This window comes from Callithrix jacchus, chromosome 7 (genome assembly GCF_049354715.1).
Source record: "Callithrix jacchus isolate 240 chromosome 7, calJac240_pri, whole genome shotgun sequence".
NCBI classification, from domain to species: Eukaryota; Metazoa; Chordata; class Mammalia; order Primates; family Cebidae; genus Callithrix; species Callithrix jacchus.
Window position 1 is genome coordinate 8,683,522 of NC_133508.1, and position 20,918 is coordinate 8,704,439.

At 47.6% G+C, this 20,918-nt stretch overlaps 1 protein-coding gene and 1 long non-coding RNA gene across 11 annotated transcripts in view; one reads left to right on the forward strand and one right to left on the reverse strand.

Moving 5' to 3' along the window:
* The window catches only part of AKR1E2 (aldo-keto reductase family 1 member E2), a 37,338-nt gene extending 18,341 nt beyond the window's left edge, over window positions 1-18,997 (reverse strand). For 2 of the 8 annotated variants that reach the window (XR_013519499.1, XR_013519498.1), the window contains exons 1-9: window positions 18,919-18,997; window positions 14,906-15,073; window positions 12,701-12,817; window positions 10,456-10,593; window positions 8,702-8,824; window positions 6,433-6,530; window positions 4,421-4,493; window positions 3,779-3,862; window positions 940-1,022 (exon numbers count right to left, since the gene is read on the reverse strand). Coding sequence is in view for 5 of the 8 variants with exons in the window: in XM_017974019.4 (XP_017829508.2) it covers window positions 650-692; window positions 940-1,022; window positions 3,779-3,862; window positions 4,421-4,493; window positions 6,433-6,530; window positions 8,702-8,824; window positions 10,456-10,593; window positions 12,701-12,817; window positions 14,906-15,073; window positions 18,919-18,957 (966 nt within the window). In the remaining 3 variants the exon portion in view is untranslated. Of the gene's footprint in view, window positions 1-378; window positions 693-871; window positions 2,472-3,778; window positions 3,863-4,420; window positions 4,494-6,432; window positions 6,531-8,701; window positions 8,825-10,455; window positions 10,594-12,700; window positions 12,818-14,905; window positions 15,074-18,918 lie in introns of those variants that run through there. The other 6 variants (XM_017974019.4, XR_013519500.1, XM_035306758.3 and 3 more) reach the window with 6 other exon arrangements.
* Window positions 18,998-19,303: 306 nt separating this feature from the next.
* Window positions 19,304-20,918, forward strand: part of LOC144576871 (uncharacterized) — a 57,087-nt gene continuing 55,472 nt past the window's right edge. For all 3 annotated transcript variants that reach the window (XR_013519501.1, XR_013519503.1, XR_013519502.1), the window contains exon 1: window positions 19,304-19,408. This is a non-coding gene — a long non-coding RNA (uncharacterized LOC144576871). The remainder of the gene's footprint in view (window positions 19,409-20,918) is intronic.

The following is a 20,918-nucleotide window of genomic DNA, read 5'->3' on the forward strand; positions in this document are numbered from 1 at the left end:
AGGCTAAGGCAGGAGTATCACTTAAGCCCAGGAGGTGGAGGTTGCAGTGAGCTGAGATCACTCCACTACATTCCAGCCTGGGCGACATAACGAGACTCTGTCTCAAAAAAAAACAACTAAAATTCAGATTTTTAAGGAGAAAAAAGCCTCTCTATTGAACTGAAAAAGTGCTCCAGATTTATCCCATTTTCCTTCCCACTGGGGGAAAGGAAGGACTCCGCTTTAGAATAACCTGGGTGTCACTGGCAGGGCAGAGAAAGAAGTGAAGGTGACGCAAGCTGGCCTGGGGCACAATTGGTGGAGCTGGACAATGGGCCAGAGATGGGTTACACTGTTTTCTCGGCTCTTAGATGGCTTAAATAATTTCACAAGATAATGTTTTCTTAAAATGTGAAGGCAAATTTCATTAATGAGTTATCAGTGTCTTTTTTCAGAGTAGAGGCCACACAGGCTCTCTAGGAGAAACCCCATTGACTTCACTTAAAACATGCTCAGTTCTCCAGATTACTCAGAGAAGGAGACTCTTGCACCCTCCTCTGACTGTGTGGCTCCTGTCCCAGGCACAGCTGCCATTAACAGAGGAGGGTCAACATTGCTAACGGTGTCGGTGCATCTGGGCTGAGCAGAAACAAGGAAGGGGAAGTTGTCCTCAGTATTCTATGTGGAAAGGATAGTCTTTGTGATTTTTACTTCTGAAAAACAGAAAAATAAAAAATTGAAACAAAGAGTGATTTTTTTTAAGAGAAACATTTTAAATGATATACACGTTTAACCTCCCCAGTGAAATTAGCTTCACTCAGTGGTCCATCTTCAAACAGAAAAGAATTATAATGAGAATGTTTAATTAATCTAAAATGTATATGATAAATACCTATTCAGGCACCAACCATCCAATCTGTATAGTTTTCCCTCTAGTTAAAAAGAAGGAGCCATATTTACATGGGGAACGTGGCCAGTCGGAGATTCCTGTCTAGGCTGAGGATGCTATTCATATTGTGCTGTGTTAATTCAAAATCAAACACCTGGAACCAAAATACAATGTTAATAGAAAACTTAATTCAATTCACATTTAATGGGGCACATGTTACCTACATAGCACTGTGCTAGACCAGCAGGGGACATGAAGATGTAAAAGAAACACTTCATCAGACCCTTGCAATTTCCCTGATTCACAGCCTGGATTTCCCAAATGCCTTTTGATTTAGATTTTGCCTGGTGCTGGCTTGGCTCTGGCTACATTTAGGAAGCCTTGGAAAGATGGAATATATACTGCACTCATCTTAGTGGAATAAAGAACATATGAGAATAGTTAAAAGGTAAAGCACAGAATTTTTTTCCACTGACCTGCTACCCTCAAAAAATCCAACAAAACCATTTGTTCCATACACCTGCCAACTAGGGAGCCACTTGGCCCCGAGACTATGAATAGTACCCATATCACAGAGTGATCCTTTTTTCTTCCTTGAGAACAGTATTCTGGCCTGCCCCTCTTTCCCTTTTTATCGTTCCCACATACTGAGGAAGAGGACCCATGGCCACAGCATCAGCGTCTACCCCAGCCTGGCAGAGTGGCTGTGTCCCATGGGGAGGAAAGGTGTATTGAGTGATTCCCAATGTGAGGAGCTGGAGCACCCTAGCCTCTCTCCCACAAAAGCCTCCCACTCCTGAGGCCAGGAGAAAGTAGCCTCTGAGTGTCATCTGGAGGGAGTGGGGATTGCTGGGGCCGTGGTAGGGGGATGCTTGCATTTAAGGGTAACAGTGAGCAATTCTAGAAGAGATCCTACAAAGGGCAGGTGCCTTGCAGCAGCAGTTCTGCATGGCACTGGGGCGATAGGTTGGCCGGGCCAGCACCCTGCACTGGGTGCCTTGTGCCTGCACCCCTCTGTGCCTTTCTTCTCCTGGCCAGTCTTGTGGACCTGGCTCCCACCTCCTCCTGACAGCATGAGCACTGCCACGGCCCCTCCTAACCCGCTGCTGCTCTCTGTCCTCAGCCATCAGATCACTTCTGCTTTGGCCCTCAGGTCTCACATCATCCTGGTCCTGTCTCACTGCCTGGGGATGGCATTTGCCTTCAGTGTGCAGCAGACCTAACAGAGGAAGGGGGCATCTCAGCTGGGCCTGAGGTCCCCATGTCACATTCACTGCCCCTAGGCCATGGGGATCCCAGGCATTGAGAGCCACAAGGGTGGAACTGGGGCCATCCCCTGAGCCTATGTCCCAGGAGCAATCCTGGCTGCCCTGCAGGGCACAGATGTGGAGTAGATTAAGCAAGGCCCCCATGTGGAGCAGACGCCAGTCAGTCAGCAATGCTCAATTCTAACCACCGCACGAGACCTGCAGCCTCATTCCAAGAGGCCTGTCAGCAGCCATCACAGAGAACTGAGTTTACAGCTTAGCCAAATCCATATTCTTCAGGCTTTAGGTTGGCTGGTCACCCAGAGCTGCTATGGGCCATTCAGAGAGCAAGATGCCTGAGGAAGAAGAGGAGAAGTGTGTGTGGGCAGCAGGTGAGCTGGATGAGGGCCCGGAAGGGAGAGCGCTGTGGACACCATGAGGAGCCTGCCCATACTCAGGTCGTCCCATCATGGGTGGCCTGCCTCTCCTGCCAATGGCAGGGCTATGCCCACCTGCAGCCAGCCTGGCATGCACAGTGAGCCTGAGGGCACAGGCACTGCTACAGATCGGTCAGTCAATAAATTTGATGGAAATGCTCACTTAGCACAACCAAATCAAGCCCCGAGGATGCAGCAGTGCCTTGTGGAACTCATGAGTAGCTCAGACACCAAGAGGGAGCTGACTCCTGAGTACCAGCGCATGTTGTCTATCAAAATGCAGCTGTGCGGCTGGTCCCAGGCTCACACACACCCATGCTGACATGACCAATGGGGGTGAGCTGCCCCCGATGCCTGTCACTGCCTGTGAGATCACCACAGGTGACATCCGGGACTGGGGGTGACTGGCAACTAAGAGCATCAGGTACTTCCTCATGCCAGGCACTATGCCACCCCTTCATTGTGTCATTACATTTCACCCTCACAGTGGTCTTATCAGAGAGGTTTTCTAATGAAGAAACAAGGCTCAGAGAGGTCAGACAACAGTTAAATGGTGAGTGGGCCTGTGGGAATCCCAAGTCCACGACTTTGACTGGGTTATAGACTATGTCATCAGGGTTGAAGCCACACATAACTCCAAAAATAGATTTCACATGCTTCTGTGGGTCTTGGCTAAGGTGAAAGGGTTGCCTGAAAAGGACCACTGCCTCTCTGTGTTCTGCACACACTCCACCTGTTCCAGTCTTCACTTCTGCCTCGGAAGTCACTAAACAGGAGTTGGGACCAGAATCTTCCCACACAACTCAAAGCAGTGCCCTCAGGCTACGCAGGCATGCTACCACGCAACGGAGGTGGAGACCTGTCCACTGACTGCCTCCCCTTTCTCCTGAGCACACACTTAGGAGACATCCAGCCACCTCTGTGGGCTGGCACAGCCATGTGACAGATGCACACGCCCAAGCCTCGTCCATAAAAATCTTCTCCACGAGATGCTCTTCCTGCCTTCCCAATCTTGGGCTGGATAGAGAAGATACCAAGACCCTAGGGGAGAGGGGGCCCTAAGATGGAAGGACCCTGGGTCCTTGGATTGCTGAGTGAACGGTCAACCAGCAACGCCCGCAGTGCAGAGGGAGAGGTCCCTGCTGTATCAAGGCACTGTGTTCCTGAGGCCGTATGCTACCGCAGTCATCTGAAACCCTCTAACATAAAAGAAGGAAAACACCTACCTGGATATTCTCTTTAATCCGACCTGGGGTGATAGATTTGGGGATCACTATTACATTCCTCTGGATTTGAAATCGGATCAAAATCTGCAAGGAAACAAAAAGTCTGCTATCACTCACAGGGAAATCCCATGTAGTCTAAGTTATTTTCTAACATTTTGAGTTTTACTGTGCAGTAAGAGTCTAAGAGTCAATGACAGCAGCAACAGTTACTGGCATTTAACCAGTTCTGATATGTTGGTAATGACAGCCAGCAGCCCAAGGAGGAGGCCAAAGAATTGGCCTTAATGAGAATTACTTAACATGCACCCAGTCCCCCACTGGACATTAGGACAAAGAAGACTAAAATAAATAGCTCTTCTGTTCCATCTCATACTAACCATGCGCAGTCGGGGGAGGGGGGGCACACGGAAAGGGCCTGGAAACTTCTCCTGAGTCTAGACAGGCTCCGAGGCAAGGGTACATGGCATGAGGAACTGGGAATGCGACTGCAGATCAACTTCTGCTCAATGCTGGGAGGTTCTGATGAGTCATGGACTCATCTGGGTGAGCAAGTCCCTTCCTGGGACCTGCCAAACCCCAGGACTCCCCAAGGATGTGGAGTGGTCAGAGGACCCCCGGCTCAGAAGAGCCCTCACTGAGTACCTGAGCGGGAGACTTGTTGTGCTCCTTGGCAATCCTCTGGATCACAGGGTCGTCCATCAGGTCAACTCCCTCACTAAAGAGACAGCACAAGGCAGTGAGCCAGAAGATCTAACGTGGATGCCCCTTTCTTTAGAAAGGAGAAATCTTTCTCGAAAATGAAGGATTAATTTTCTGATCATGACACAAGCTGACTGTAGGAAATTTTAAAACAGAAAAAAGCACGTCACTCCAAATTTCCAGTCTGGAGATGACCACTGCTAACACGTTGGTGAACACAGCTACATGACACATCACTTTTCATGTGTATTTTGTGCTTTTCCTCAAGAACCTGGTGGCCACGTCAGTGCACGAGCCAGTGAGCTCCCGTTTTAACTCCCCCACAACTCTCAAGGGTCTCTGGCTTCTCAGCTTCCACTGTAAGCCCTAGCACAGCACCAGGAATCGCTATTTGTTGATGATAATAATTTCAGAAAAATTCACCCAAAATACCACTAAAAAGTGAATATTGTGAACACGTGGAACCTTTACTACAAGTGATTTTGAAGGTGATCATAGAGTCTCTGCATCCTTTATTCAGGCACGGGTGGTCCCTGGGAACTCCGAGGATTCACTGCTTTAACAAGCACGTACTGAGCCATCACCCTGTGTCAGGCATTGTGCTAGTACTAGTCCCCAAGGTCTCCTAAAGGAAGCAAACAGAGTGCACAGCTTCCTGCCCCAGTCAGTCTTTGAGAGCTCCCTGACTCACTCCATCGGAGGATCCTCTACCCCGAAGCTCAGCTGTGGAATGGACCCAGCCTTCTAGGGACTCTCCAGCTGGTGCCACGTTCAAACACACACGCACCACTTCACAAGGAAAACACACAAGTGGTAAAACTCAAGTAATTTCAGCCTTTTTGGCATTCCCAATATGTCCCAGGTGCTGAGCTAGGAGCTGGGAAGAGAAGAATAAGTAAGATACTTCCACTCAGGTTGTTTTGACTAGTGGAAGAGACTGTGAAGAAAATCACAAGACAGTGTGACAAAGGGTATTTAAGAAACATAAATAAGGGGTCAGGAGGGCTTCCTGGAGGAGGTGATGCTGAACTGAACCTTAAATTAGAAACTGGAGTTTGCCAGATTAAAAAAAATTGTGGATAAAGAGAACAGTATCTGCAAAGGCACAGAGGTGAGAAAACATGTTTTATCTGAGGAACCATAGCAGCTTCATGTGGGTGAAGCCCAGGATGTTTACAGGGATGGGTAAGAATGAGGCCAGAAGCAGGCAGTAGTCAGGCTGGCTGTGTCTCACAGGCCACGCCAAAACCTGAAGAATTGTTCCCAGGAAAGTGACATGATCATAAGGAGACAGCTCCTTTCAGCCCCGCTGGGAGCAATGGATTAGAATGGAGTGGGCCAGGGAGGGAGCTGAGGGGCTCCTCTAATGACCTCAGGAATTGTACTTAATTAAGGCAGTGACAGAGATGGAAGAAATAAAATCACGGAACAAAGTCCAACTTTTCCTGGCAGAATAATCACTAGACTTTGGTGCTGGATTGGATTAGGGATGTGGGAAGCGATGATTTCCAAGCTTCTGGCTTAGGTGGCTGAATGGCTGGAGGATCCTTAGCTGATCTAGAGAGCACGGGACAGTTGCAGGGCCTGGGTAAAGATAACAGCAGTCTTTGCCTCATCCAACCACTGAGAGGCCTGAGGAGCATCCTTGTCAAGATGTCAGATGACTGATGCCCTAATGGAGAACTCAGCAAAGGGGTTGCTCCAGGCTGGTTTATGTCTCTGAAGAGGTCCCGCCCCTCTCAGGGCAGCCCACTTACAGCCACTCCCCACCTTCCAGTAATAAGCCCTGCTTTCACTCCGAGGCTTGAGAGGTGTGGACAGCCCTCTATGGCCCCATCCCTCCACACCCTGTCAAAACCTCCATTAAGGCCTCCCCAAATCATCCCAAGGAAATGAGAAGATGGCATCTACTTCCTGCTCAGCCTCTGACTAACATGTCACTGATGTATCCTTACCTTGAGCCACCAAGAGGACGGTAAGCAGTCACGGACACACCTCTGGATTGACAAAAACTGATCAGATTCTTCTGATTAAGATATGGGTGGCACTCAATCTACAACAGAATCACAGCTTACATAAAATTCAGACCACTAGTGTCCTAGAGAAGCTCTACAGCAGAAGACCTCCGCTGAAGTCTTGGCTGTCACTGAGTACCATGGGGCCTATCTCCAGGCCTGAGGGTTTCTGTTGTGAGAAGGCTGGACAGAGGAGTCTCCAAGTGGCCAGCTGCTGTCATGGTTTCTGAGTCTGTGGCCTCAGGGACACCTCAATCACCTGAATGCTCCAATACCGCCTGCTCTGCAGGGCCTTCCCCGAGCACTCAGGAAAAGAGTGTAATGCTCCATAGCTCCCATCTCCCCACAGCCTTATTTTCCTCCACAGTACCTATCACTAACTGACAGCCCATAGATTTTACATACTTGCTTATTGTCTTTCTGTTTTCACCAAGATCTAATCCTCATGAACACAGAGATTTTGTTTGAATTTTTTTCTTTATGGATGTCTTGCCAACACTAAGAACAACTTATACACATAGAAAGTAATAAAAATATATCCACTGCATGAATGAATTAAACGAAAAAACTGCATATGAGAAATACATGCTACAGGTGACTTGGATGAATATTTTAAGAAGCCAGAAGCAGGATCACTGTCTCTTGCACATTCTCCAAACTCTCATATATAATTCCAGGTTATAAGAAGATTTAAAATACCTATTTAGTGTAATTTACAGAGAACTATAAATAGTGCTTTAACTCTCAGGAATATGCGAAGCTCATCAAGATCAGCCTCTCTGGGAAGCCTCCAAAAGAGAGGCCAGCTTCTGGCACCTTCTGAATCCTGTGTTCCTGGGTATCCATCCTCCCATCAAAAAGCAGACCCTCTACCCGTCCAACCCACCTTGTCTACTCGGACTGTGCCATAACCATTCCCAGGTATTTAAATTGCTGAACAACTAAAAATACTGACACAAAACAGAAGCTACTATGCATACACACATATATAAAAACTTAATGCAATAAGGTTGTATACAAGGCAAAGCTGAACTGTATTAGTTGGGCCAGAAGCCAGGTTGCTCTTCATGGCAGCGACTACAACAGGACCTAGAGGTGCTACTGAATGGCTGAGGGTTTTTTCCTTGTTTTGTGTACTGAATACTCGAGTTTGTTCACTTGCAAAAATTCATCAAGCTATGTATGCCTTTTATGATTCACACACTTTTCTGCATCTATGCTATACAGAACTGTTTAAAAAAGCATATTTATTGAAAAAAAAATAGAGAGTGATGCTCTATTCTTAACAGTTCCAAACTGGAAACTGTCCAAATGCCAACTAACACACTAACAGCAGAATGGATAACTCAATTGTGGTCAATTCACACAACAGAATACCACAATAAATAGGAGAGCACCATCTACAATCACATGCACAGAAACAGTGCTGTGTGAAAGAGGCGAGCACAGAAGGGTTTATGATGCATTATTATTTTATCTGTGTAAAGTTCAGAAGCGAATCCTGGCTGCTGGGAATGAGAACGATGCTGTGCTCTGAGGGCAGGAGTTGCAGGGGTGCTAGGTGTGCTGTTCACCAAGCTAGATGCTGGTCCTAGAGCTATGCTCAGTTTATGAGAATTTACTCAGCTCCATTTTTACATGTGTACTTCTACTCTTCAATAAAAAGCTTAAGGACTGTATAAATGATCTTTATATAGTTTGTATCATTTATACTTATACATATAAATGATACAAAGCCAGTCTAGAAAATTCAATAGTTCTTTCCCCACAAGTCTTTTCTCTACATCAAAAACCTGCATCAGCTTCAGTAGCCTATAAGCCTGGCGTGAGGGCATCTGGTCATCCATGCTTTCTTACTGCAGTTTGCAGGCTAGGAAGAGGTGGAGGGGAGACCCATGTTCCCTAATGAGGGCGACGCACCTGCCAGGACCCTGACTACTTCTGAGCACACCTGGTGTAGTCTGCACTGCACATGGAGGGCCAAGTGCCAGCTCACACCCTGCCTGCTAACAGAACCACCTACCCAGTTGCACCTTCAAGAACGTCACTTGGCTAGCTGCTGCCTTTAGTCACCATTCGGACTGCTGTCAGAGAAGAAGATGCCTGATTTGTGCTTCACCCCATCCTCCCATTTCCAGGAGCCCTGTGGAGGTAGCAGCTGGGAAGCCAGCCACATAGGTTAAACTCTCTGATGCTTCCACTGGTTTACCTGGTTGGTTACTGGTTTGAACCTCAACTCAGGCTTATTCAGAAGCCTCTCAAGCTGCTCATGGTTGAAGTTTGACACCCCGATGTTCTTCACCAGTCCACTGCTCACCAGGTCCTCCATGGCCTGTAAGAGAACAACAACTCTGCTGAGGGTGAAGGTTCTGTCTATCGAACTGACAATCTATGTCCCTCAGCAGTTCAGTACGCTATTCTACAACTGGTTCCACCCAATATTTTTACAATATTTTACCTCAAGCTTCAGAAGCATTTCTGCACTCAAGGTATGATCCCAGTCCCATCTTTCCTGGCTAGGGTATGCTGGGAAAGTTGCATGGCCTCATTTGGCCCCAGTTTCCTCAGCTTCAGAATAGGGCAACCCTGCCTGTGCCACAGGGCTATTTAGGGGTTACGTGGAATCACAGAAAACATTAGCTAAGACTGGCGTCCACCACTCAACACATGTGAGCTCTTCCTGTTCTTATTCCTCTTGACGCCTGGCAAGCACATCTGTGGATTTTATTTGTTCACTCTTCTTTCCACTGAGACTCTGATCTTAAGCACACGGATGCAACATCATTCTCCTAACCCACCCTCTGTACTTACCATTTTAAGGAACTTGAGGGCAGAGTAACCCAAAGTTCTGAGCTGGTCATTGACCAGCAAGCCAGGCTGCCCCTGAGCTTCAGGAAGAGCATGGCTTTGTGCCAGGGTCCAGGGTCAGCAGCAAGTCCTGAGTGACCAATGAGCCAACATGCAGCAGTGAGTTACTGCCTCAACTGCAACAATCACCAGCCCCTCACTGGTGCTACATGAACCCTAGAGTTTAACCCAAATCTTTTAGGAGATGAAACAGTGTAACAGAAAGGGTTGATGCCCATGGGCCCTGGTCCTGACATCTCAGATCCCTTAGTTAGTCTTTGTCTTATGCTGATGGGGGTCCTAGCCTGGGACTCCTCTGTGTTCAAGGGCTCCCTTCTGGCCTCCTCCCTGGAGAGCTTCACCCAGCAAGCTCTGTCCTAACCTCAGCAAACTTAAGCTTGAACTCACTTTCTTCTTGGGCCTCAAATGTGATGTCACATCCTACATGCTGGTTACCAAAACCGTATGACCACACATGCTCAGTCAGCCATGCTGGAGCCGAAGCCTAAGCCTCACATCAGCCTGTGGGTCTACTACCAGGAGCCTCTCAAATCCACCACATCCTTAATTCCCTGCTGAAGACTTTACTGCAAGCCCTTGCAATAAAGGGCCGTTTTTGGTCTGAACCCTAGAAATGGGCTGACCTTGGTAACCACCCCCACATTGGTCTTACCTCCCCAGCCTAAGCTTCCATGCTGCCAACTTTATCACTCTGAAATGCTTAAGTGAGAATAAAAAGGAACTGTAAAACATTAACAGTGGTACCACTGGGTGACGGGAAAATAAATTTTTTAATGTTAGTTTAATACAGAAGAACTCTCCTGTGCTTTCTGAAATAAATGTGGTTAATTAAAAAAATATTTGAGAAAAAGCAAAGTGAGGTCTGTAATGAGCTATCCCTCAAATAAAGTGGCAAGAGAGCTGCACCACACCAAACCAAGGGTAATGAGAAAGTCACTGAGGTGTCTGAGTTCTTCAGGTACTGATTCCTCATTAGTACTGCAAACCCCACATCTCAGGTAGATACCCTCGATGTCTTTGAACACAAGCAGCTCACTGCATTCTGGATGAAGACCCACACAAGATGAGGCTGCCTTGTGGTGTGGCTCAGCTTACCTCCCACGTGTCCAGGAAGTCTGTATCACTGGGGATGACCATGTTGGTACAGTCCACAGGCAAGTCGTATACTCCAGGATGTGAGAAGCAGAAGGAAAGGAGCTTACTGGGAATCATGATCCAGGCTGGATGAGGAGGCTGCAAAGAAGGAGAGTTGAGATGTATGAAAAGAAATACTGCATGTGTCAGGAGACCTGCATCCGATCCATGGCTCTGTCACTAAGCAATCCCAGCCTGGCCATGTGACCAGGCCCACTCTTCACCTTTCTAGGAAAAGACCAAGGGCTCATGAACTGGGTGGCTGGCAAAACCTCCGCCAGCCTGATGTTCTCTGTTCATCTCTCACAAGATGGGAAAGGAAGACCCTGCATCCTCACTGATGCAAGGTCATCCTCTTCCATCACCTCCAGAAAACAGTTTACTAATTTCAGGTAAAGAATGGGTGCAGAGTGCATTTTCTTCATGTCTTACAGAGCCCAAGCAGCCCTCTCCTAACTCCGCTGGTAGGGTCTTGTCTTCTTTTCTTAGAATCTCCATCATCATGAGAGGTAAGGAAGTGAGAATACAAAGGTGCACAGGAGGTGGAGGGCAGAGAGACACCTTGAAAGGGCGAGACCCTCTAGTCACCTTTCAGAGAAGCTGTGGGCACCGATATGCAATCCAGCTACCTCCCTCACCCATCCCTACATAGGGTGTTAAGGGTGAATGGCACAGGCATCTTTATTTACTGCCACCTAATCATATTCCTAAGCAACAGTGGAAGAATGTCACATGTTCCAGCCTAATCCACATGAAAGAGGCATTTTCTATGATGAGCTGAAGTAACTAACAGTCTCGCTCTAAAACCATATCCCATGTTGACATTTAACTGAGGGTCCACAAAAATGCTGCGGAGGCCTCATACTCAGACCCTGATCTAATCGTTCAGCATCACACCAGGCCTCGCAGTTCCCACTGGCCAGAAGATATGCTGATGATGCTGCATTACCCTTTTCTGTAATTTGTTGTGTGATCTGAGACCTTCTCCTTTTCTCCCATCCAGAAATCCAAAGATAGGGATCTGCTAAAGGGTGAGGGTAGCAAAGTGTAAGAAATGTCTGACCTGAGCATATGCTTCTGGGCTCCAATAATCTAACTTCAACCTGAAACTTTCTGTGTCTCAGTTTCACCATCTGTCCAAGAGGGATGTCAGCAGCGTCAACTCTGTAGAGCAGTCATGAGAATTAAAGGAGCTGCTCTGTGTGAAGCACCTGAGACAGTGCTGGGTACATAATGAAAACAATGCTGGCTGGCAATGAGTACAGTAGAGCTACAGCCACTGTTTTAATTATGACTTTCTGCATGCGATGAATTTCAAAGACATGGATATCATTCTGAATCACCCCTCTGGTTTTGCCCTCTGGTTATCTTCCACTCTCGGTCAGTGTGACTAATGGATAGCTGCCCATATCATTTATGGAAACTAGATACAAAGCCTTAGTTAAGCAAAACTGTGCTAGGAATGAAGTGGTTTTTATTTCACTCTAAACCAGTAACTAACAGTGTGGCACACGTAAAGGGACCCTCTCACGGGCAGCCATGCGGAATACCCTGAGCAGCAGCCACCCGCTCCAGTGTAGGGAGAACATCCCTACAAGGGCTTCTGTGTCTCACAGGTGTTACCCAGGCAGGCTGTCATCATGGCCCAGGGCAAATGTGCAGGGACATCCTGGCCAGGACCTGTGTGAGAAGCAGGTTGCCTGGAGTAGGGAAGCTGCATGGCCAGACTGGGGTAGCTGAGTGACAAAGCCATGGCTCAGATGCACGTTACAGACACACCGTGAAGCAATTAAGAGAATAAAACCAAGTGGAAAAGTCAACTTCCACCACAACCCACTGGACCCTGCTGCAGGTGAGTAAGCACATAACGCCCATATTGTAAAACAGCATTCACTCCCCAAAGAGGACAGAACGTGCAAGCAGAGACAAGGCCTAGGACTTCACTGGAAACTTTGTCTGAAGAGAAAAAACCTGTTGCTCTGTTGGCCTGGAGGAAAAGTGACTGGCTTGAAAGACAGAACTGTGGGGGCCTCAGAGATCTTCCAAGCCAAGCCTCTCCTTAACTAAGACCCCCAGACATCAAGAGGCCTGACCAAAGGCTGCAGCTAGCATGTGGCAGATGGCCCTGACTCCTCACTGCAAGACAGGGTATGACCACGGGAGGCAAGTCCTGCAAACCCGGGAACGAACCACCTACTGACAGTACCTTGAAACCCATGGGCCAATGCATGAGGTAGAGGTCCAGATATTTCAGCTTCAAGGCTTTCAGACTCCTGCAGCATGCTGTTCTCACCAAGGGCTTTGTGTGCCAGGTGCACCACAGCTACAAAGGAGAGGGGACCAGCGTCACACACGCCCACCCAGAACCAGCACGGCACCCATTCTCTAGCCCCACGAAGCTACGGTATTGGACCAAAAATAGCCAAGATGAGATGACCACAAATACAACACGGCAGGTTCTAACAGAAGGACAGGGTCATTATCCTCAGAAGAGTTCCAGGACACCTGCAGGGAGAGGCTCCAAAGCTGGGCTTCTTCAGCCCGACTCCTCTTCAAGGAAGCTCAGGACATCAAGAGATATTTGATGGTTATTTGGATCCATTGGGACCAAAAATAAAAAAAAAGTAAGAAAGAAAATGAAATTCCTTCAAGCAGAAAATACATGACAAAAAAATCAGAAAAATCTCTACCTTGTTTTTCTCACTTACACATACTCCATATTAAGGGTTCTCTGTTCGTAAGGCACTGTAATGGTGCAGGCTAACCCAGGTGAGTTCGCTCACACTGCCTTACTTCTTTTAGCTGTTTTCCCCCACATTCCCTTTTAGTAGAAAAACTTGTGTTTTTCCCCTCCTATTTCCTTCACTATACTTTTTTGACTGTGATGTAAGCTAACCTGAAGGCTCCATCACAGCAATGGAAAAACAAAAATGATGTTAAATGAAAGTAAAAGAAAGGGGAGTAAAATAAACGAAAGCAAACGAGCACAGTATATTAACAAAAAGTACAAAATAAACAACAGAAGTAAATGCATTCCATTGTTAATCACAGTTGTGTATATGTATGATTTATTTATTTGATTATATTTCTATGACTTTTTCAAATGTCCAAAATAATGAATATATTTCCACTGCTGACTACGATCCACACAGAAGCAACTTGCTCCAAATTGCAGGGCAAGCCTTAGAAATCTCCAGTTACTCACATCCCTACCTGGACTATTCTCCCCAGTTGGGCAAGCACACACAAAGGCTTCTCTCTTACCACTCTCTGCTCTAGCACAGATAGGAATGGTAACTGATGAACATTTACTTCCATGAAGTAAAACAGAAGGCAATTCAACTATAGAAATAACATTGAGCCTTGAGGTATGAAATTTTAACTGGGAAGTTACTCAGGAAATTCTCAAATCCAGAGTCTCATTTTACAAATAATGAAGCTGTGAGCCTGAGCCATCCAATCCCTAATACCCACAGCTCCTGACATGGCACAGCTGGACTTCCATGGCCTACCCCATCCACCACTCAGCCTCACTTCTCATTACTCCTGCAGCCTGACATCCTGTGGTCCTGGAAGACCAAGTGATTTGGTTAGGCTGTGTCCCCAGACAAATCTCATCTTGAATTGTAGCTTCCATAATCCCTACATGTCATGGGAGGGACCCAATGGGAGGTAACTGAATCATGGGAGCAGGTTTTTCTGGTGCTGTTCTGGTGACAATGAACAAGTCTCATGAGACCTGATGGTTTTATAAAGGGCAGTTCGCCTACCCATGCTCTCTTGTGTGCCACCATGTAAGATGTGCCTTTGTTCCTCCTTTGCCTTCTGCCATGATTGAGGCCTCCCTAGCCACATGAAGCTGAGTCCATTAAACCTCTTTATCTTTATAAACTACCCACTCTCAGGTAAGTCCCATAGCAGCATGAGAATGGGCTAATACACCAAGCTCCTTACGAACCCCTGCACCTGTCATGCTGCTTCATGTCTTCTGCCTGTGCTCAAGCTGCTTCTTCCATCTGTAATGCCATCTGCACTGCACCCAGAGTTTCTCATTCCACAGACAAGGGCTAGAATTTGGAATCTGCATTTAACAATCACCCCAATTCCTAATTCTGAGTTTAGGAATCACTGTGTAGACAGAGTTCGTGAAGGCTACGTCTTTGTCACTCAATCAGTTTGAAGAATATATTGTTAATTGGGGCTTATTGGTGCACTCCCACCTGAATGACCAAGTAAATAATATGAAACAAACCTGTACACAATATAATTCAGCATGCTCATGAAGCTGTGAATATTCTTGTTTATTCTGATTTGAGTGTGAACAGTCATCAGCTCCCATAAGGAAAGTAGAAAGCCCTTCAGAGATGTAGCAATACTCAAGCTCTGCTGGCTTTGCACAGAGCAATCCTACCTTACTGGCAATGAACAGATCCTCCCGTCTCACGACACCTTCCTGGATCTTGTAACGGATCCCTGCTCCAACCTCATGCTCGTTGTGATATAAGTAAGCACAGTCGAAGTGCCGGTAGCCTGCGTCAATAGCCACCTTCACTGCCTCTGTCACTTTCCCCGGAGCGGCCTGCAAAACCAACAAAACAAAGTGTCTTCCCACAGTCAGAAGAATGCAACACAATTCTCCCATTTCACCCAAGCATGAGGAGTAAATAACACATAAAAAATTAAGCCACTGATTTGGTACTAATATAATCAGTCTAAAAACAGACAATGTCAGAGTCACAAAGGAATTTATAAATAAGTTCCAACTCCTTTACGTATTTTGGGGAAAAAACTACAGGTTATTTTTAGTGTCTTCAGAAGACTGAGCTAGATGGTGTGTTTCCTGAATGATCAAAGCAATAAAAAAAGTGTAGAATGAATAATAATAACAGATGCAAAGAGGTTCAAGACTCATCCTATACCCTCAGAGACCACAGTGTCCAGTAATAAAGGGGATGAGGTGTAGACTCACATGAAGGTATCATCACAAAAAGCATATAACAAAACCCAAATGAATGTATGATGCTATGAGCAATAAGGCAGTTCAGAAAGAGAACAGTCACTCTAAATGCAGCTAAGGCAAGGGAAGAGACTAGAACTAGGAAAGACTATGGGGCTGTGGCTTTGCAATCTCATTAATCTCGAGACTGACAAGGGCTTCATAGTTCACAAAACACTTGCTAACTGGAGCTTCACAGCAACCCTAAGAGTTAGAGCAGCATCATGATCTTCATTTTATAGGCAACAGATTCAGAGTGGTTGAAAGCAAATGAGCCAAGTATCCATCTTAAGTTAGAAAAAGTACCCAAGAAATTGAATGGAAAGGTTAAAAATATGATTAAGAATAACATCAATAAAATAGAAAACAAAGATGTAACAGAGAAGATTAACAAAGCCAGAAGTTGGTTTTTTTGAAAAACTTCAGTAAAATAAACAGACTTCTGGCTAGGTTGATGAAGAAACAGATTTTTTTTTTTTTAAACTGACATGAATGAAAAGTAAAACATGAAGATAAAATAGACTTAAAAGAAAATATTACCAATAACTATATGTCAATAATTTGGAAAAATGAGATAAAATGAAAAAATTCCTAGAAAAATTTAACTCAAGAATAAAGCTTAGTTACATAATTATTAAAGAAATGAAGCAATTAGAAAAAAAACCCCACTAGTTTCATAAAACTTTCAAGAAAAAAAAAAATCCCAGTGTAACACAAACTTTCAAACAGTAAAAAAAGATGGACTTGTCTCAACTCATTCTACAAAACAGGCACACAGATGGATCAAGTGGCCACTAAAAAAGCAGAACCCGGCTGGGTGCGGTGGCTCACGCCTATAATCCCAGCAGTTTGGGAGGCCGAGGAGGGGCAGATTACGAGGTCAAGAGATCGAGTCCATCCTGGCCAACATGGTGAAACCCTGTCTCTACTAAAAATACAGAAATTAGCCTGGCGTGGTGGCACGTGCCTGTGGTCCCAGCTACTGGGGAGGCTGAGGCGGAAGAATTGCTTGAACCCAGGAGATGGAGGTAACATGAGCTGAGATTGCGCCACTGCACTCCAGCCTGGTGATAGAGCAAAACTATGTCTCAAAAAAAAAAAAAAAAATGCAGAGCCCAGGCTGAGACCTCCAGACATCTCACGGCTTGTCTTGCTCTCTTGAGCTTCAGCCATCCTCTTGAGAACACTGCCTAACTACCTGGATGAAGGCGGGAGGGGTGCGGAGTCAAGTGGAGTAGCCCCTACCATCCCAACTGAGACAAGCCAATCCCTAGACAAGTGAGGGAGCCGGCCAAGATCCACAGAGCTGCTCTGCTGACCTCCCGTGCAGGAGGAATACACTTGCTGCTGTCTATCACTGAGCTCTGGCGTTTGGCCATTGATGCAGCATTTCTGGGGCAACAGATAACTGATGATAGGTCTGTGATGTTCATTCAGTATTAAAAATAGCCAACTAAAAATAAGCCTTTGCATAGAACCAGTGATGAGCATTTATGATTAATCCAATTTGATGCACTTGCAGTCGAAAAAAAACCAAAACAATATTTTGACCTCTTAAGCACAATTTTCACTAATTTTTCCTTATCCTGTGTGCATGAGTCTGGACTCCTGCACCAAACTGTTGCAGAAGAAAGGGAAGCGAGACTCAACAGTTTATCGAGCGCTTACTGAATGAATGGCTGCCAGATGCACGTCCTTTACTAGATGCTGAGAACCAACATGAACAAAGGGACACTTCTGACCTCTAAAAGCTGGTAAGCAGGTAGGAGAGATAATTTATATTTGATGAGCAGGGCTTGAACATTCCATTTCTGACTCCTTCAGTAACTAACTTTCTCTGTGCCTTCTTAAAGGTTTTAACAACTTAGTTTACCTTTTTTTTTTTTTTTTTTAAGATCAAATTTTAAACACTTTTAGTCAGTATTTTGTCTCAAATCACTGGCAGGAACTGTAACGTTCAAAGTAGAGAAAAATCATAGAGTAGAATGGTGGTTATCAGAGCCTGCGGGTTGGGAGGGGGGTGAGGAAGGAGGAAACGGGAAGTTGCGGATCAAAGGATAGAAAGTTTCAGACACACAGGAGACATAGCTTTTGAGATTTACAGCACAAGAGGATGCTTAGTCAACAATAATTTATTATAAACCTGTATTTCAAAACAAGACAATACATTCCAAACATCTCACCACAAACAACAACTGAAAGAGGTGCTGGATATGTTAATTAGCTTGATTTAACCACACTGCATTGTATACACAGCTCAAAACATCACAGTGCACCCCATAAATGCACAGAACGATAATATGTCCTTTTTCTCAGGCATCCGGGTGGTCTACTTCTAAACAGGGAAGAACATGAGGTCCCAAAGCTTCCTTTAAAGCCTACTCAGCAATTCCAATTTTCCTTTTACATTTCTTGTTTGGGTTTTGTTAGTTGCTGTTGTTTTTGAGCAGGGTCTGGCTCTGTCCCCCAGGCTGGAATGCAGTGGCGCCACCAAAGCTCACTGCAGCCTTGACTTCCTGGGCTCCAGCGATCCTCCCACCTCAGCCTCCCGAGTAGCTGGGACAACAGGCTGGCACCCCCATGCCCAGCTGATTTTTTCATTTTTTTGTATAAACAGGGTTTCGTCAGGTTGATCTGGCTGGTCTTGAACCCCCAGCTCAGGCGATACTACGGCCTCGGCCTCCCAACGTGCTGGGATTACAAGCCTACACCGTGCGCCCCGCCCCAACTTTTTTCTTTTTTTGAGACGGAGTTTCGCTCTTGTTACCCAGGCTGGAGTGCAATGGCGCGATCTCGGCTCATCACAACCTCTGCCTCCTGGGTTCAGGCAATTCTCCTGCCTCAGCCTCCTGAGTAGCTGGGATTACAGGCACGTGCCACCAGGCCCAGCTAATTTTTTGTATTTTTAGTAGAGATAGGGTTTCACCATGTTGACCAAGATGGTCTCGATCTCTTGACCTTGTGATCCACCCGCCTCAGCCTCCCAAAGTGCTGGGATTACAGGCTTGAGCCACCGCGCCCGGCCCCAACTTTTCTTTCTCATTGCTGGAGAGGAGGCTTCGCGTTCCCTGCTCAGGCCGAGTCCAGCGCCGCCGCCTCCCCTCAGCCTCCCCGCTCCATTTCTGAGTAACTACGGGGGCTCGGCCTCCCTCCCACCCCCTCCCCCACCCAGCAGCCCCACCCAACGCCACCGCTACAGCCCCAGGGTCAGAGGTGCCGCTGCCGAGGTCCCGGTGACTCGCAGAAGGGAAGGCTGGGCCAGGCTCTGTGTGGGCGGCGGGCGGGCACCTCAGCAGCGCCTACCCGGGCGCCGGCCAGGCGGAGAGGAGGCCGCCGCACTTTCCCCCAGCCCCGGCCTGGGCCCCATTGGGCGCCCCCAAGCCCCGGGCCCTAGGTCAGGCGCGCCTCCCCGCCCTCGACCGCGTCACCTTCCAGGTGCCCAGGCCCACGGCTGGGATATCTCCCATGGCCGCCACCGCCCCCGCCCCCGCCCCGCGCGGGACTACCAACGGACACCGCGCGAGTTACCACAGCGCTGGCGACGAAGGGCGGCTGCGATTGGCTGAAAGTGCCTTGTGACGGCTGACACGCTGACAATGGCTGGAGGCACGAACGCCAGGCTTCCTCACTGGCTGCTGGCTTCGAGTGGCGGGCACTCTGATTGGCTGGTTTTTATCAAAGACAGGCATCCTGATTGGCTGAAGGCACAGAGCCAGCGGGAGCCCCACATGGCTGGAGGCACTCACTCTGGACATTCTGATTGGCTGCGGGGGCACGGACAACGGACTTTCCAATTGGCTTGCCGAGCCACGCAGGGGCGGGGAAGGTTTTCCAGTTGAGTGGCAGTGCCGCTCAGGTCCCTGTAGGCTGGACCGCCTGGGTGCCTTCTCCTTCACGCAGGGTGCACACGCAACTGAGGTAGGGCAGAAGTGTTTGTCTGGTGGGCAGGGGTTTCTAACCTTTCCTGGGGGTCTCCATGGCGGGGCCATCGTAGGGCAAGCTCTAGGGTCAGGGCGCAGAGTCCTGCCTTCCCTGGAGCAAAGGGCACGGGAGTGGACCCCGCTTTCTTGCACCAGGGATGGCCTTTCTCGGGTGCCCCGAGGTCCCCAGGCTGGGAGAAGCTTGCCTGGCTTTGGTTCCCCGTCAGGGACCTACTGTGCCCTTGGAAAAGGCCTTCCACACTTTGGGGTCCTTCCCGGCTGCGGGGGTCCTGGGCGGTGCGGGGAGGCAGAGCCCTGCAGGAGGAGGGCAGCGTCCTTGCTGCAGCCTCGGGCCCTCATTTGGAAGCGGATGGGGTGGACGGGACACCTACGCTTATGAGTGGACTGGTCTCTCCTGGGGACAGTGGAGGGAAAGAGGCGTCAAGGGAGCCTTCCGACACCCCTCTTATCTCCCCTGGAGCTTGCAGCTCCCCTTTGTTGCCCCCCTCAGCCCTGGGAATCCCACTGCCTTGAGGACACCCACACCCAGGCGAGGGCTTGTTTCTGGGTTCCCTGCCTGGGTCTGCAGTGCCAGCACTGGCCGTCAGGGGACGCAGTGTCCATTCTGCTCAGTGGGGCCGCTGTAGCCAGAGAGGCTCCCAGGGTCACTCTGCGTGTCCCCCTGCCTCTCACCCCACTTGCATCTCCTGTTAGTAGCATCCATCTCCACCATGTGAGCTGCTCAGAGGTGGGAAGGGAGCTTTTCGATACTCTCATTTATTCGTTCAAAAGCTGTGCTTGGAGGATTCACCTGCGCAGGGGGCGGGTTAGGCCACGGTGCAGTGCTGGAAATGACCTGCATGGGCCTTGCCCTCAGGAGCTCAGCGTCTGGAGGAATGGATGGACAGAGGATAAAAGCAAATGCAGGTGAAAGAAAAGAGCAGGTGTCCTCTAGTAAAGTAAAGCAGGTGCTCGCAGTGAGAGGCGGGAGGGACAGAGTGAGGGAGTCCCCCAACACCTCAGCGAAGCGGCATTTGTGCTGCAATCAGAAAGGTAAGACAGAGGGGACCAGCCTGCACAAGTCTGGGAACAGTGTACCTGGGGGATGCTCAACTGCACTGCAATCGTGTATGATTCTATTTCCTTGTTTTAATAGAAATTCCAAAGTCTATGACATTGAGCATCTTTTACTCTGCTTGTTTGCCATCTGTGTATCTTTGATGAGGTGTGTTTTCAGGTCTTTTGCCCATTTTTTATTTGGGTTGTTCATTTTCTTATTGTTGTGTTTTAAGAGTTATTTGTGTATGTTGGATAAGAGTCCTTTATTAGATGTGTCTTTGTAAATATTTTCTCCCAATCTGTATTGCTTGTCTTCTCATTCCCTTGACATTGTCTTTAGCAGAAGAAAAGTTTTTCATTTTAATGAAGTCAGCTTATCAATTATTTCTTTCATTGCTCATAGCTTTTATGTTGCAATTTAAAAGTCATCTCGAAGGCATAAGAATGAT